The sequence below is a fragment of the Clupea harengus genome, chromosome 9, assembly GCF_900700415.2.
Source record: "Clupea harengus chromosome 9, Ch_v2.0.2, whole genome shotgun sequence".
NCBI classification, from domain to species: domain Eukaryota; kingdom Metazoa; phylum Chordata; class Actinopteri; order Clupeiformes; family Clupeidae; genus Clupea; species Clupea harengus.
In genome coordinates this window covers 4,831,601-4,847,694 of record NC_045160.1, presented here as the reverse complement: position 1 = coordinate 4,847,694, position 16,094 = coordinate 4,831,601, and the positions used below count along the sequence as shown (strand labels likewise).

Genomic DNA, 16,094 nt, shown 5'->3' with positions numbered 1-16,094 from the left:
CCACTCGCGAACACGATATCAGTTATCTGGGTTTTCATTTGACATGGTTATGGGATTTAGCAGACTTATAAAACATTACACTCAAACAATAGCGTATCAAAGTACAAATGTAAATTTAAAAACAATCAATTATAACTATCAAAACCATGATTATGTTTATTAAGTATGCCCTAAACAGAATAACGTATTCGACATCTGTTGCTTGAGAAGATTTCAAAGAAGAAAATAGAGCAAATAAGTGGCCTAAGTGCTTGCTCTAGGCCGTTCCGGCTTTGGGCTCGGTAAAGCGTCTTGAGACAATTTCTATTGTTACAGGCGCTATATAAATAAATACAATTGAATCAAATCGAAGTATGCACATCCAACTCAAGTTGGGACCAGGTGCTAGACACAGGTAATATATAATTATCCTAATCCACATCACGTCGTCCCAAACACTGAATATGCAAGGTTTGGTTTCATTGCAGGTGCTATTAAATGTGTTGTGGGTTATAAAATACATCGAACTTTCAGGGGGAAATGTTGGCACGATGTTGATGTCTACCGGCCTTATAGCCTACTGTATATGCAGGATCGAGAGTATAGCCTACAGCGGCCCCACACACAACATGTACAACACAGGGACTGAATCCACGTAGGACAGCCTACATGCTGTTTGTGTATGAGGGGAGGCCTATAAATGTTTGCGTTGTGGATTGGTGAATCAGTGATATACAAATCCATGATCTATGATATACACATAAATGATATCACAAAAAAGTAAATCAAGTAAACCAACATTTAGTCTATTGTTTGTTCTCCGTTATTTTCCCTCTAAATTTAGTAATTGAATTCCTCAACAACGATGCCAAAAACGTTTCAAGGGGTGTCACACGAGTATTTAACATACAGAAACCTGTGTAGGCTAATTCATAATTCGTTCCAGCATGGCAACAAAGCACAATACTATGAACCTCACAGCCATGTCCCTTTATAACCATAGGGGGGTGCCAAAGGCTTTAACGCAGGTGTTACCACTGGAAACGGTGATAGAGTTCCATCGTTTCATCTCTCATTTTTCATGGCAGGATTTAAGAATGCACCAGAGGTCATGGTCTTATACGCTTATTTTAACGATCTATGCTATAGCAAAGTGCCAAAGGGAGAACTTATATGTTTATGGGCAAAATTGACCAACTGATCGCATGTCAATCTATTATTATTATCATTATTATAATAATAATAATAATAATAGTAGTAGTAGTAGTTGTTGTTGTAACAGTAGTTACAATGGTAGTACTATTATTAGAAGTTGTTGTATTGAGAAGAAGAAAAAAACGCTATCATGTATAACGATATCATTTGTTTTGGATGCCAGTGGAGGCAGAGCCTTGGAATACTGTAGGCCACGTGTCTTTGCTGTGGTCTATGTCACTGATTGTGACGTCATTCGTTCCATCGGCAAGGATTACGTCAATTTGACGAAACAATGATGAAATTCTATCAAAATGATTAAATGACCATAACGCTTCACATGCAAAGTTAATGAAGTTTAGGACAGCAAGACTAAGGACTATAAAGAACGACACAAGAAGAAATAACGTAATTAAGTTTGTGGTGGGTTAAAAGTACATGAATGATATATTTATATGTTTAGGAGGTAGATTGGATAGCAATAAGACCACTCTGGTCTATTTCATGAGTGTAGAAAAACATATCCATCTATATCCAGCCGTACTATATAAACCTTTCTTTCATTGTAATCTCTCAAGTGGTGTTTGATTAACAAAATTAATCACATTTTCTCTTTAGATTTGATATGAAGATGAGTTCCTGTGGTGATCATTCACAACATCCTCAACCCCATCTGGTAAGTCCATCTTTTCCATTCTTCTTTAAATGAATATGACATTTAGACACTACAGCATAAACAGTATGGTCATACGTAGGTCTGTCTGTGTTTTGATATCTGATTATCTTTGTCCTCAGATCTGTGTGTCAGAAAAAGACATTATCAGGGAAGAGATGGCACAAATGAGCAGTACTGACTACTTCAAAGCGATTAAAATGGCCACCCAACACCATTTGGAGGAGCTGACACGTGTGGAGAAGGAGGAGGAGATGTACCTGAAGGAGGACCAAGAGAACCTGGAGAGACGGCAGACTTATTTTAAAAAAATGAAAAACAACATGACACCAGAGCAAAGGGAGTACATCACACAATACCTCCTATTTGAGGAGAAGGACATAAAAATAAACAGGAGAACATTAGATACATCGATAGAGAGAGAGAGAGCTCAACTCCAAAGAGATTTGCATGAATGTTCTAAGCTGCTGAAGGAGGAGGAAGAGAAAGAAAGACAGATGGTGAAGTTCCTGGAGAGCGAGCGGAAGGCTTATGAGAAACAGGAGAAAAGGCAACTTGAAGAGGAAGAAAAGCAGCTCAAAGAGGCGATGAGGAAAGCGTCCTCTGAGGACAAGAGAAAGCTGGAATTGGAGAAGAAGAGGGCAAAAGAGGACAAGAAGAGATTGGAGAAGGCACTGATGGAAGAGAAAAAGAGAGAGAAGGCAGAGCTGGCAGTGCAGAAAAAGAGAGCGAGGGAAGAGCTGGCAGAAAAGAAAAAGAGAGAGAACGAAGAGCTGGCAGAAAAGAAAAAGAGAGAGAAGGAAGAGCTGGCAGAAAAGAAAAAGAGAGCAAGGGAAGAGCTGGCAGAAAAGAAAAAGAGAGAGAAGGAAGAGCTGGCAGAAAAGAAAAAGAGAGTGAGGGAAGAGCTGGCAGAAAAGAAAAAGAGAGAGAAGGAAGAGCTGGCAGAAAAGAAAAAGAGAGTGAGGGAAGAGCTGGCAGAAAAGAAAAAGAGAGAGAAGGAAGAGCTGGCAGAAAAGAAAAAGAGAGTGAGGGAAGAGCTGGCAGAAAAGAAAAAGAGAGAGAAGGAAGAGCTGGCAGAAAAGAAAAAGAGAGCAAGGGAAGAGCTGGCAGAAAAGAAAAAGAGAGATAAGGAACTGAAACCGCTATGGATTGAAATGAGGAAGTGTTTCCTGCATGGAGAGAAATAGATAAGAGGAACAGAGGGAGGAGGAAGATAAGAAAGGATGCAACCACACACACACATCACACACACACACACAAATAACCACAAACATTGTACAATAAATACAATTTTATGCATCCAAAAAAGCTTTTGCATTCATGTATATTTTCATCAGCATATATTGGGAAACACTGTTTATCATCCACTCAGAATTAAATCATAAGTATAACTCCCAACCATTTTAAGTTTTGCCCACAAAAAAAACTGTAAACTGCACATAAATGTGTTTTTCTGATATGCCATCTAGAGATGATGTCCCTTTGCTCAGAAGAGTATCCTAGACTAAAGAAATGTTGATTGCTCATACCTTTGGCGTATCTATTACCTTTACATTAGTGTCTGTTTCCAAGTTCACTGAAGCCATTACCGCATGGCATTGTGCGACAATGGAATGAAAGGCCCATTGTGTGCCTGAGCCGTACAGTAATGTATGCACAGGTCTCAGGTCTGCTATCCGATAGTGGAGGGAGAGGAGCACTCAAGTCAAGGGTCAGGAGGACCACAGAGTATCACAGTACCTTCCCGAATATCAGTGTCTGTGATTGTCAGCCTTCCATCCCACCTGTGACAAATGAGGTCATTGTGACCTTATGACTCTCCATGAAGTGTCAGCATGTATCATGAAGGTGAAAAAAAACCACTGAGATATTAATGAGTTTAATGATGATCTGAATACATGGATCTTTAACTTCCTGTAGCAGGTTGCAGCAGACTGCTCCCCATACTCCTCCTACTAATTTTTGAGACAGCTTTAATTCATCCAAAATACTGAAAAACATATGACAAGTATACACAAAACATAGTATGTTTCTCAGATTTTATTTTAAAAATGTGACATGCTAATACTTGCATATCCTTCATTTTTTACAAAAAAAAAATCTTTTCTTTCTTTCTGTATCCAGTGAAAGTGCATTTTGCTTTTGTAAATAATAAATGTTTGTCTCCTCATGCATAATAGATGTAGGTGCGCGACGCCTCTAATTTATGCCCCATGTCATATTACTCCTTACAGTGGGCACAGAGTGTGGTGGACAACCTGTAGACGTATAGCCCATTACACTCTGCCACAGAGCCCCGCTGAACATTACAGAAGAGATTCAATGGAACCTTAGACCCTGTACAAGTCAGCCAGTCATAACTGGAACCAAAATAATCTGTACAGTTCATACAGTCCTAAATGAAACCAAAACGGCATTTACAATTCATCCAATCAAGAATGGACTCAAAAATCCATGTGCAACTCATCCACTCATTGATTTAATCAAAATGCCCCATATATAACTGATCAAATCGGAAAACGAACCAAAGCACCTTATACAACTCATCCAGTTATAGATGGAAGCAAAACACCCTAAACATATCATTCAAGCAGAAATGGAACAAAAAAAACCCTGAATAACGCATCCAGTAACAACAAATACCTATAAGCCCAAACAAGTCTATTATCTTCAAGACTGCCATAGTGGTTGGCTGATAAACGCCCTTCCTAACTGTGTGTTATCTTCTATGATGTGTGTTGTGTTCTAGACTGAGTGCTATTCTCTACATTCTCCTGTCCATTTTGACAGTGATCTAATACAGCACTGAGGGCCTCATTTACTAACAGGATTGCGCCCATTTCAGGCGTAAAATAGCGGGTAAAGACATAAAACCCTATTTCCAAAGGAGGCGCACCTGAGTGAAAGCGCAGATTACCGCTGCTAGGAAGTGGGTGTGGGAAAGTGGGTGTTCGTCGCAAATAGATGGGAGGAGATGCGTAAAGTGCGCCTAATTATGTATTAGTAACGAAACAAGAGGTGTTTTAGCATGACATATCAGCTGCTAAATTAAAACTATGTGCCTGCGAGAAATTTGAAAAATGTTTATATTTGATATATCATTTAATATGGGCATACAAACAAATAGAATTACAAACTGTCCCACCAGCTAGCTGTTCGGGAAAAGTTCGGCCACGTCTTATCCAGAATCGCCGTTCATTGTATGGTTTAAACGGTATTTCATAGTTCAAGCACACCGAGTACAGTGCACACCTTCTGCGTAGGAGTAACGCGTATCTATTCAGGAAAAGTACTTGTACTCGAAGTACACTAACTAAACTACCGGTAAGTAAATTGTAGAGACAGAGCAGCATATTCATTTCACCTTCCATGTTTATTTTGATGTTATAGCCTCTCAAGCGCAAGCTACCCCCAGTGCCATGGCAACCTACAACTACAGTTTTCAAATGTATCTGCCTAGGGCAGCGTTTTTGAAAAGCATGGTTTTCAGTGTTGGAATACGCCGTTTTAAAGTAAGAGGTGTCGTGTATTCCTACCAGACTATTTAACGGGATGCTATGGAGCAGTTAACCTGGATATTAACTATCCTAGCTATCTCTAGCTTAGAGACCCATCTTAACAGTTTGCAGTTGCCTGTGTGTGATTAACTCATGTTAGTATGTGTGAATATGAACTTTCTTGTGAACATAAACTCGTTAATATGAAGCTGCACAGGCACCCCGAGGGGTAACCATAGCAGACACTCAATGTTCGCTGAAAAGTTTAATTTCCCCAAATCAGCTCACCAATAAAAGACAGTCTTAAATTCAAAGTGATCACAACTTTTAATGTGGACTGAAGGGCTAAACGGAGAAATATTTATGAGTTTCTATATTTACCTGGGTTAGTTTGCTGTAACCTCGTGAACCAAAAGCTCTAATTCTAATTTTAGCTCATCATCCAGGGTGGAACACACAGGCTCTTTCTTCCCTATTTTCGCGGAGCGCTAAATAACACTAATGGGCGGTGTTAGGCGCAGATGACGCGACGAGGGTTCTTGTTTGATAAATAGGATGCAAAATACCGTGCGTTATTTGCGGTTTGGCAAAGGCGCAGATTAAGCTGCGGTCGCAATGTTAGTAAATGAGGCCCTGACTGTTTAAGTGTGGTAGTAACCGCTCCTAAGTCCTCCCTTAGAAAGGGAAGACTTAATGGCGTGTAATGCTACACAAGTCCCCTCTCAGACAATGCCTGGTTCCATTCTTCTGTACGCTAGTAGATAAGTGCACTCACAGGACGAACGCATGCAACCAATGAAGTGAAATGTACACTCCTCTCCTCACTGTCTTTCTGCTAGGTTGTACAGGGTTGAATATCCCCTACAGTATCCTTCTCTCACTCTCTCTTTCCCTTTCTTCCTCTTCCTCTTTCTTGCTCTTGTTTCATGTCTCTCCTCTCTTCTTTAAATGTTGGGCAGGTGGTGGTCGTATTTAGGTTTGACCTGTTTCTTGTGTTCGGGTGCTGGTGAGACGTTACTCCCAGGAAGCTGTGGTAGGTACTGGGGCTGTAGGAGACATGGGGGGGGGGGGGGGGGGGTTGTGAAAAGAAAGAGAGAAAATAAGGGTAAGAACTAGAGCTGTGAAAAATAACCCGTTAACGCGTTATGATTAAATTACAGGATTAATTAGTTCATTTTTTTTACGCATTTAACGCATGCGCAGAATGAGCATCCAAATATACCCACAATTCCGCCCAATCTGCATTAGTAGCCGCTGTAATGGGAAGTTCGTGTTTCAAAAAAACAAAGATGGAACATTCAATAAAACCAAAGTGATATGCACACTCTGCGGGAAGACGTTATCGTTTCACCGTGGCAATAAGTACCACCTCAACGCGATGCATGCGTTGGTCGGCGAGGGGAGTTAAAGTGGAATGCGCCAAACCACCCTCACTGAACAACGTAGGCCCCTCATTAAGTGTGCCTGTGACAAGTTGACTAGCACAGTTGCCAAATGGATTGCAAAAAGCTGTGGACCGATTAATATTGTTGAGGACGAGGGGTTCACCGAAGTTGTGCGAGTGGCAACGGGGGATTCGAGTATCAAAGCACCGTAAAGTCGCACAATAATGACAAAAATCCACGAGCTGTATGAAGCTGAAAAGAAAAAAAAGAAAAATGACTTGGCTGCTACGAAACATCAGGCGCTGACAGGGGATCACTGGACTTCTGTGAGTAACGATAACTACCTGGGTGTAACTGCACATCTAATCACCGACGAATGGAAGTTAAAGTCGTTAACGTGCATGAAAACAGAAGAGCTCCACTTTGCAGAGGCATGTGCACAACAGTTCCAAACTGTTGCAAGCAACTGGGCAATTGAAGACAAAACGACCACTATAGGGATAGACAGTGCACGTAATATGATAGCCGCGGCTAGACTACTGTAAAAGGGCATTTAGAGGCATTAGATTGTGTCATGGTGTGGTTAATGGTTGTTTGACAAAAAAGAGAAAAATGTTCAAACATCCTATAAAAACAATGGCTAAGAAGCCCAAATCATTTCTGTTTGATTTAAAAAGAAAAGAAAAATGTTTTATTCAACCATACAATGGCTAAGAAGCCCACATTCTGTTTAGGATGAAGATTATATTAATGTTCCATATGGAATAGCAAAGATAACTGCTAAAGAACTGCTCAGTTGCAGCACCATTGTTTTTTTTTATGAATGAAAAAAAGAAAACATGTTAAATGTATATATCTGTCTTTTGTCATGAATCTTTTTGTTCTCACAAAAATATACCGAGAAAATATGTGACTAATCATGATTAATCCACAGAAACCTGTGATTAATCTGATTAAAAATTGTAATCATTTCACAGCCCTAGTAAGAACACATATGATACTATGTGCACAAGGAGAAACAGCCAACAATGCCCGTTTTTAGAGCTACTATGTTTGTTACTGGGACATTACACTGGGTACATTACTCTGCCGTTCTAAACACTTGCTATGGCAACAGTGTTAATGCTAATAAAGCAACTTAGCATTTGAATTTGAACAGCTCAGAGCTGGGAAAAAGAAGAAAGAGGGGACGATAGAGAGAGAAACAGTTGGGAGAAAGGTCAGTGTGACAGAGGAAGAGGCAGCAGTTAGTATCGGGGGTGTCGTACCCCTGGTACTCTGCGGCGGGAGCCCTTTTCATGGCGTCTGCCCGTCCTCTCACTGTCGCGCCCCACAGGTATGCCCCCGTCCTCCTGGAAGTAGGGCACCTCCAGCAGCTCCTCACAGGACAGCCTCAGAGACGGGTCCATCACCAGACAGGACTGCACACACGCACACAAGCACAAGCAAAGATACACACACACTCACACGAGCAAAGATAAACACACACGAGCATACGAGGAAACATACACACACACACACACACACACATAGACACACTCACATGACCAAAGATACACACACACACACACACACACACACACACACACACACACATACACACACACACAAGCAAAGATACACACAAGCAGACAAGGGAAGATATACACACACACACACACACACACACACACAAAGTGAGTGTCTCCTTTGCTTCAACCTACTAATTAATATAAAATCTTGTCACTCTCTCTCTCTCATATACACACACACACACACACACCACATACCACACACCACACACATACAGATAATATAGATATCACCTTCATAACAGTGAGTGCATGAGGGGACACCCCCTGAAACCTCTTCTCCAAGGGCTCCTGCAGATACAGTCAAACATGTCCAGTTACACAATCACCATCGCAGTTCTCAACATTCGGTTTACATTATTAAGACACTTCTGTACAAAGCTACTTCCATTGTAAGGAGTGTGGGCTCCCTGGGAGTCCACTCCTAACCTTGATAATGCATGCACATTGCTCTTGCAATTTTCAATGAATCCACTGCATTTGCAAGTGCATTCACCTGAAATGTCATCACTAGAGTGTAGTTGTTCAGGGATTTGGCAACAGTGTCTCTATCATATATGATTGGACCATTAAAAAAATGTGAATACATTTTAAAAGCTTTTTAGTTGAGGCATTTTGTACCGGGCCATTGACCAGCCTTCAGACACACGGTTCATCCAAACTATACCATTTCACTCCACGCTGAAACTGAGACTGAATACATTTAAATGGGTTACTGTTGAAGCATCAGATGTCAATGTAATTCCTGCCAACTGATCTGCACTCTCACACACACACACACACACACACACACACACACACCGACTCAGACGTCCTCATTGATCTCAGCTGTGTGGTGTGGTGTGGCGTTACCATAGTATCTGGCTCTGGGATGCTGACTCCGCTGAAGAAGACATTGGAGCGGAACACCTGCTGATGACGGGGGATCAGGTCACCTACAGGGATCCAAAGGTCAAAGGTGAACCTGACTGTTGTTAGAACATCTGCGGAAAATGACATCACTAGCCTTGAAGGCACTGACTAGTGTCCTGACTTGTGTATAACCAGGAACTCTCCCAGATCTGGGAAACCATAATGGTTCCTTTTCCAATCAAGGGCACTATCTGGCACCAAGGAAAAGGTAAACTCCTACATGCTACATTCCTACATTCAAGCCAAACTCCTACACACGTCCTGCGTGCCCTTGATGAGAACCCACCCAGCGTGCGTCGGATGAGGTAGAGCTGGTCGACGTCGGAGCGGCCAGGCCAGAGTGGGTTCCCGTTGAGCAGCTCGGCGAAGACGCAGCCCAGCGCCCACACGTCCACGGGCGGCCCGTACTGTGTGTCCCCCACCAGCAGCTCAGGGGAGCGGTACCAGCGCGTCGCCACATAGTCTGTGTAGTCATCGCCAGGCCCCGCTGTCATATGCACACACGCACATGACACAGACGCAGACTCACACACACATACACACACACATACATACACACACACACACACACACACACACACAGACAGGTGCAGACTCACACACACATGCATACACACACACACATACACACACGCACAAACAGACGCAGACTCACACACACATGCATACATACACACACACACAAACACACACACACACATACACACACACACAAAGGGCCTCATTGAAGAAACACACTCGTACATTGCACAGAGAGGATTACAAGGCAACGCTGACGGATGGAGCACATGTTAGGCTTACATACACTGAAACTGAAGGCACTGGGGATGGACAGGCAAGTAAGCAGATAACTAGTGACCTCCTATACACAGACACACACAAGTACACACACACACAAACACACACACACCCAAACACAGAGCTCTGAATTTGAGCAGGGTCAGCGAGAGAGAGCATGGGAGAGAGGGGGAAGAAACAGAGGTAGAACAAATGAAAGAGAGACAGAGAAAAGACAGAGAGAGAGAGGAAAAGAAAACAGTGATGTAGATGGCGTGATGAATAAGTCATTAATAGAGAGGTGGAGGCTAGTGTGTGTGTGTGTGTGTGATGGGGTGCTGTGCTAAGGTGATGGGAGAATGGGGGAGGTGTGTGTGTGTGTGTGATGGGGTTGGTCTTGTGCCAAGGTGACCCACTGAGGATGCGGGCGAAGCCAAAGTCACACAGCTTGATAACTCCCGTCTTGGTCAGCAGGATGTTCTCTGGCTTCACATCCCGGTGGATGCACTGGTGGACACACACACACACACACAAATGCACATAAGAACACACACATGTGGTATATTCAGGATATATAAACTCAGAAACACACACAAATAAGTAATCTAGTGCTGCACACAAAGCTGGAAGACACCCAGATGAAAAGAACGAAGATTAATTGCACTCTATGATGGCTGTTGACCCCATATGTAAATTGCTCAGCGTTGGCCATAATGCACAGATTTGAATAGTAAATTTGGACAGTTTGTATTTCTCCAACTGGGCGCTGCTGATGTGGAACAGGCATCAATGTTTTGGGCTGTATTGGTAGTTGGATGTTACACTGACACTGGGCGTGCCATGGTGTACGGAAATGCAAGCTAGATAGCACGCTTGCCAGCTAGTAGCCTATCCAGTCACTTGTCTTTATATCAGAACAGTCATTCTGTTAAAGTAAGACTAAATAAATATCTAACATACAAGGAAGAACAACAACTCCTTACAAAGACTCTCAAGCTGTTTGCAAATGAAACAACCGAACGACGCCATAGTCCTGCCATTCCAAACCCTTAGAGACAGTAACTAACAATCTGATTGGCCGCCGGCAGCTAAATTCGTTCCCCATTTGTGTAGGATTAAACTTTTCCCAACGTTTTTGCGCCGCTTCACCCAATTCACTTATCAATCGCTTGGCAGCCTTAATAATAACACCTTGATGTATACTTGCAACAAAGCCAGTAGCCTGTAGACACATTACAACAAATTATCACAATGCTAGACTGAATCCACTCTCACCCTCTATTCAATGGAATAGGAGCTCTCTTATGCCATTCACAAATGAGATATCTCCTTTCAGATCTGTATCCATGACAGGTGGCATGTTTTGACAACTTGTGTAAACTCCGCTGCCTGCGTGAAATCTGGCCAGCGGGGGTCATAAATCTAGCCACTGGAGTCACGGCACAGCTACCCTACCCAGCTGCCAACAGGAGTGACAATGGTGCCTTAATTAGGTAACACAATTGTTCTCACTGGCTAGAGGGGGGTACCATTTTCACCATTCCTCTCCTGAAACTGACATCGTCTGACACACAAAGAGAGTCTGGAATCGGTACTGACGTTGTGCTTGTGGCAGAAATTGACAGCCTGGAGTGTTTGCCATACTATACTCTTCAGCTGCGCCTCAGGGACCCTGTGCAGGAAAACAAGAAGAGAGAAGACAAAAGAAGGAACAGTTTCAGTTGTCAGATGCATCAGAAAGAGTGAACTCACATAATAGCTGTGTAACAAATATACATGTTTTGTTTGACTCTGTATGTGTGTGTGTGTGTGTGTGTGTGTGTGTGTGTGTGTGTGTGTGTGTTCTGCACCCGTCGCGTTTCGGTGCGGGGCGACGTGTTAAAAGGGCGCCCTTGTCGCCATGGCAACGGACGCCTTTGTTTTCAAGGAGTGTCTAGGGTTACCACTGCGCTGCTGAGGATTCTGGGAAATAAAGTGAACACAATCGTGCAGGGGTGCACTATAGTAGCTCTGCACGCCGTGCTACTTCACAGTACTAGATCTAACACCTCCCACCATCCTGGGCCAGTCATTTCAAACTAACAGAAGAATGAGCAAAAGACAAAAAAGAAGAATGACATCAGCAAAAAAACATGCCAAATCCTTCATTTTCGGGGGTTCTTTTGTGCTTGCCGTTCTTTAAGGCCACCCACTTGGTTGCCTAAATACCCTGTTCTTTATTCGGTTTCATAGCAACAGTCTTGCTTGTTGGCAAGCAAGTGACCCCAAGTACCCTCTCACACTCCTCTCTTTGGTTTAGCAAGGGGTGCAGTGTGATCTGGCTTTGTCGTGAAGTCAAGTTTAAAAAACATAACACATGCAAGTTCAACAGATGAGGTGAGCCAGGATGAGACAGACAAATCTCTTTCGCAATATAATGTGGTGATTTAAGTTTGCGGTCTATCTCTCAAACTTGACAGGTACAATACAGGGGAGCAAGGGAGTGAGAACAAGAGAGAATAAGTGTGTGTGTGTGAGACAGAGAGAGAGCGAGAAACAGAGAGAGAGAGAAAAAGAAAGAAAGAAAGGAAGATTAAATGCAAAGAGGGTTGAAGAGCACATAAGCCAAGGACTTGCCTCCTGTTTCATAGCCACTCGTTAAATATGTTTTGTTTTGTATCAACTGCATCGTATGTGGAACAAGAGACTAGACTAGCTCTGATAACCATTGAGATTGTAGGTCAACATTTACTGCCACCCATTCTGATACTTCACATAGAAGAGTTACTGATGGTCTGCCTATGAAGCTCAAAACATTGAAGAAAGAGCAAGAGAGAGGATGGGGAGCTTACACACACACACACACACACACACACACACACACACACACACTTACCCTCTTGGGTGTTTGTCCAGTTCATTGAGGACGGTTTGCTCACAGAACTCAAAGACCAGATGCAGGCGTCTCTTCCTCCTGAAGACCTCCAGCAGGTTGACCAGGTTCACATGCTTCAGCTGCTGCAGGATGCCACAAGAGAACAAGCATTCAAGCTCATGTCAAACCACTTAACGCGTGTGTGTGTGTGTGTGTGTGTGTGTGTGTGTGTGTGTGTGTGTGTGTGTGTGTGTGTGTGTGTGTGTGTGAGTAAGAAAGAGAGAGAGAGAGAGAGGCACACACACTCTCACAAACACACAATCAATGTCTTACTGTTTGTGTGAATGCTTTGACAATACAATGTATAATTTGTCAATCGTCAAAAAAAGTACATTTGAATTCATTGATCAATTAATCTAATTGAAGTATGAGTGTCTAAGTATGGGCATAACCTGATGGGTAACATGAACTTTCTCTCTCTCTCTCTCTCTCTCTCTCTCTGTGCTTGTTTGTGTGTGTGAGAGAGAGAACAGATGCACACTCGTACCTGTGTGATGAGCATCTCCTCACCTTCAGCATACGAATCTCTCTCAGAGCGATCTTCTTGATGACCGGGTCGTCTTCTGACTCCACAAACTTTTTGATAGCAACTATTTGCCCTGTTTCCCGGTTGCGGCACTTAAAAACAACGCCATAGGACCCCTCTCCAATCTTAGCCAGCTTCTCATACTTCTCCATTGGATAGGCGATACAATTCAGCTGCAAAATGAAATATTTGGAGTCTGATTTGGAGTCTGACATTTTCCATGATCTGACTTTGATTTGTTATCTGAGCAGAACAGGAATCGAGACTTGGGAAATATTAATGTCCCCTTATTGCACGTCCCTTACTTTAATTTCGTAAAAATGGTGCCACACAAAAAGTGGAAGAAAACGAATACTCACCTACAAAAACACATAGAACTCACCTAACCCCCCGTCCAAACCTAGTTTCGAACGTGCGTCCGGCGTTTTCCTGCTATCTGTCTCCGCTTGCGTCGCTTAAATCTCATTTCCTTCAAAGTTCTCGCTGACATGGGGCACTGAGACGTCTGTTTAATTGTCGAGAGGTTACCATTAGGGCAACACTCACTCAAGTGCGTACTTGATAGCCCAGATCTACCTCTTTCCTTTGTCGTGAGATTAATTCCGCAGCCTTGCGCCTCTCCAATCCTGCGTCCTTGGTAACCATACCCAGTCGTTGAGCAAAACAAATGAAGCCGGAAACACACAGGAGAAAATATAATAACCTGCTCACCTGTCTTTTACTGATTATATTTAGCGTGTATTTGACGAATCCACGGTCAAGGGGCACTTTTTCTCTGACCCTGTTCTCACCACTGTCCGGACGCTAGCCCAGGTGTCTCATTCTCGTGTAACCGAAGAACTGACTGGGTTGCCAGGTGTTTAACAACCCATACTTAAGGTCAAGAATCCCAAAAACCAAAAGGGTCTTTATGAATGACATGAGAACGAGACGGATGAAAAGTGGTGTGTTGCAATACCGTTGCAAACAAACAGTTTGCATTTTTCATGTATTATAGGCCAATCGATAGATTATTGTGTGGACAGCATAAGGCCATCTATTGCTGATACATTGTCACACGGTTGAACAATTTAAGCTCTAATCCTTTACGGAGTTCAACTGTCTATCACGACGCACATCCTTCATGTAAATTAATGAACCCCATCTCGGGGATAGAGAAACCACCTGCAACTTAAAAATGTCCAAATTTGCAGAAAACCACCCGACCTGGCAACACCAGGTGGTGATGCGTGGCCGTGGTCAAATCCACCTTCTTTGCTCGCCATACCATAGAGTAGACTACAATTTGTCCACATAAACCGACGGTTTCTCTGCATCACTTACAGGCTGAATACGAAATACTAAGCCGTAAAGAGTCACAAATCCAGCTGTGTAGACATATCAAATCAGTCAATTAAACAGAAGCTGATAATAAGTATTTTGTTGTTGGTTTTTTGTATATTTTGCGTTACTTTAAAAGCAGACCGAATGTTGTGTTTTGGCGAATGTATGCACGTTTTGTATTTTCGTGTGATTATCTAGACGCTATGTGATGACAATATCAGTTGTATAGCTTTGTTTTGGCTACGCTGTTATTAATTGAAATTAGTCTACATTTACTAACATAGTCCTTGGTAGCCTAGGATGGTATAAAACACTGTCCAAACTACAACAGTTCGTCGACAGATGTGATTATGCCTGCTGGAACTGTAATGTGTTGGTACATTTTTAAGTCGGATCATGTGCCTGCGTGTCTTGACGTCAAAGCAATACTCTACACTTTAAATACCGTATTACTGTGTTATGTCCTTTAGCGTCACAGAAATGATGGATGGCTGCAGGATCATTTTAGAATCAACATTATGATGGAATAAACCTGATATAAATATAGTTTGCGTTAGACCGTCAAAAATGCCAGTAGACTCCAGGAATTACAGGGAAATTCTGCCAACGTTTCCTCGCCAGTGTATGTCCACCGTGTGTGTGCGCGCGCGCATTTTAACAGACACAGATTGGAAACAGGCAGCTCGAGTCATCTGCTTGCTTGCCTGGGTCAGGTGAGAAAACCCCCAAGTGCCGTAAAGAAGTAAGGGGTATGGCAGCCGAATGGTAGGCATTAATAACCAAAAGAGATATGATAGATGAGATGAAATATTCATTGAAATGGGATGAATGGGGGTTATATTTACCGAACAAACAAACAGGACAAATATGACTGATTTTAACGTTAATTTTCTAACCACAAGGTGGCGCATAGGTTCCAGATGTTCTTTCCATATATGGATACTGAAGAGTGAAATTGTTCTGCTGAACTTAATTATGGCCCCTACTAAAATGCGGTATGTCTGGTATTACCGCTATTTATATTATTTAATTCAAATTTCTAGGATGGGCCCAGGATGAAATGTGCTACTGTTTACTTGCACTGTAGATCTCAGTAATCCTCTGTTATATGAGGGATTTGATTTTTGTACAATGATCATAAGTGACTGCTTCATATTAACACAGTAGTTAAAAATGAACTTGGTTTCCTAAATAGGGATATACAATCTATATAACAATATATATATACAATATATTTCATAACTAACTCAAACTGCAATGTAATGTGTACAATACCTTTGCTGGTATTTATCTACATGTCAGTACAAAGATAGTTTAAACAACCCAGCCAAGGATTCTTAAAG

At 42.4% G+C, this 16,094-nt stretch overlaps 1 protein-coding gene across 2 annotated transcripts; it reads right to left on the bottom strand.

Annotated features, from left to right (window-relative positions):
- Positions 1–6,262: 6,262 nt before the first annotated feature.
- On the bottom strand, positions 6,263–14,310 carry LOC105890602 (cyclin-dependent kinase-like 1). 2 transcript variants are annotated; one of them, XM_012816647.2, is made up of 10 exons: positions 13,788–14,310; positions 13,413–13,601; positions 12,864–12,985; positions 11,588–11,660; positions 10,405–10,495; positions 9,498–9,698; positions 9,152–9,234; positions 8,534–8,590; positions 7,997–8,149; positions 6,263–6,389 (listed from the first exon to the last, which is right to left on the bottom strand). In XM_012816647.2, exons 2-10 carry the CDS (start codon positions 13,578–13,580, stop codon positions 6,288–6,290), a joined length of 1,050 nt encoding a protein of 349 aa, XP_012672101.2. In that variant the 5' UTR covers positions 13,581–13,601; positions 13,788–14,310; the 3' UTR covers positions 6,263–6,287. The 2 variants fall into 2 exon arrangements, with proteins under 2 accessions (XP_012672101.2, XP_031430011.1); XM_031574151.1 differs by having other exon boundaries at positions 13,811–14,310.
- Positions 14,311–16,094: the final 1,784 nt, after the last annotated feature.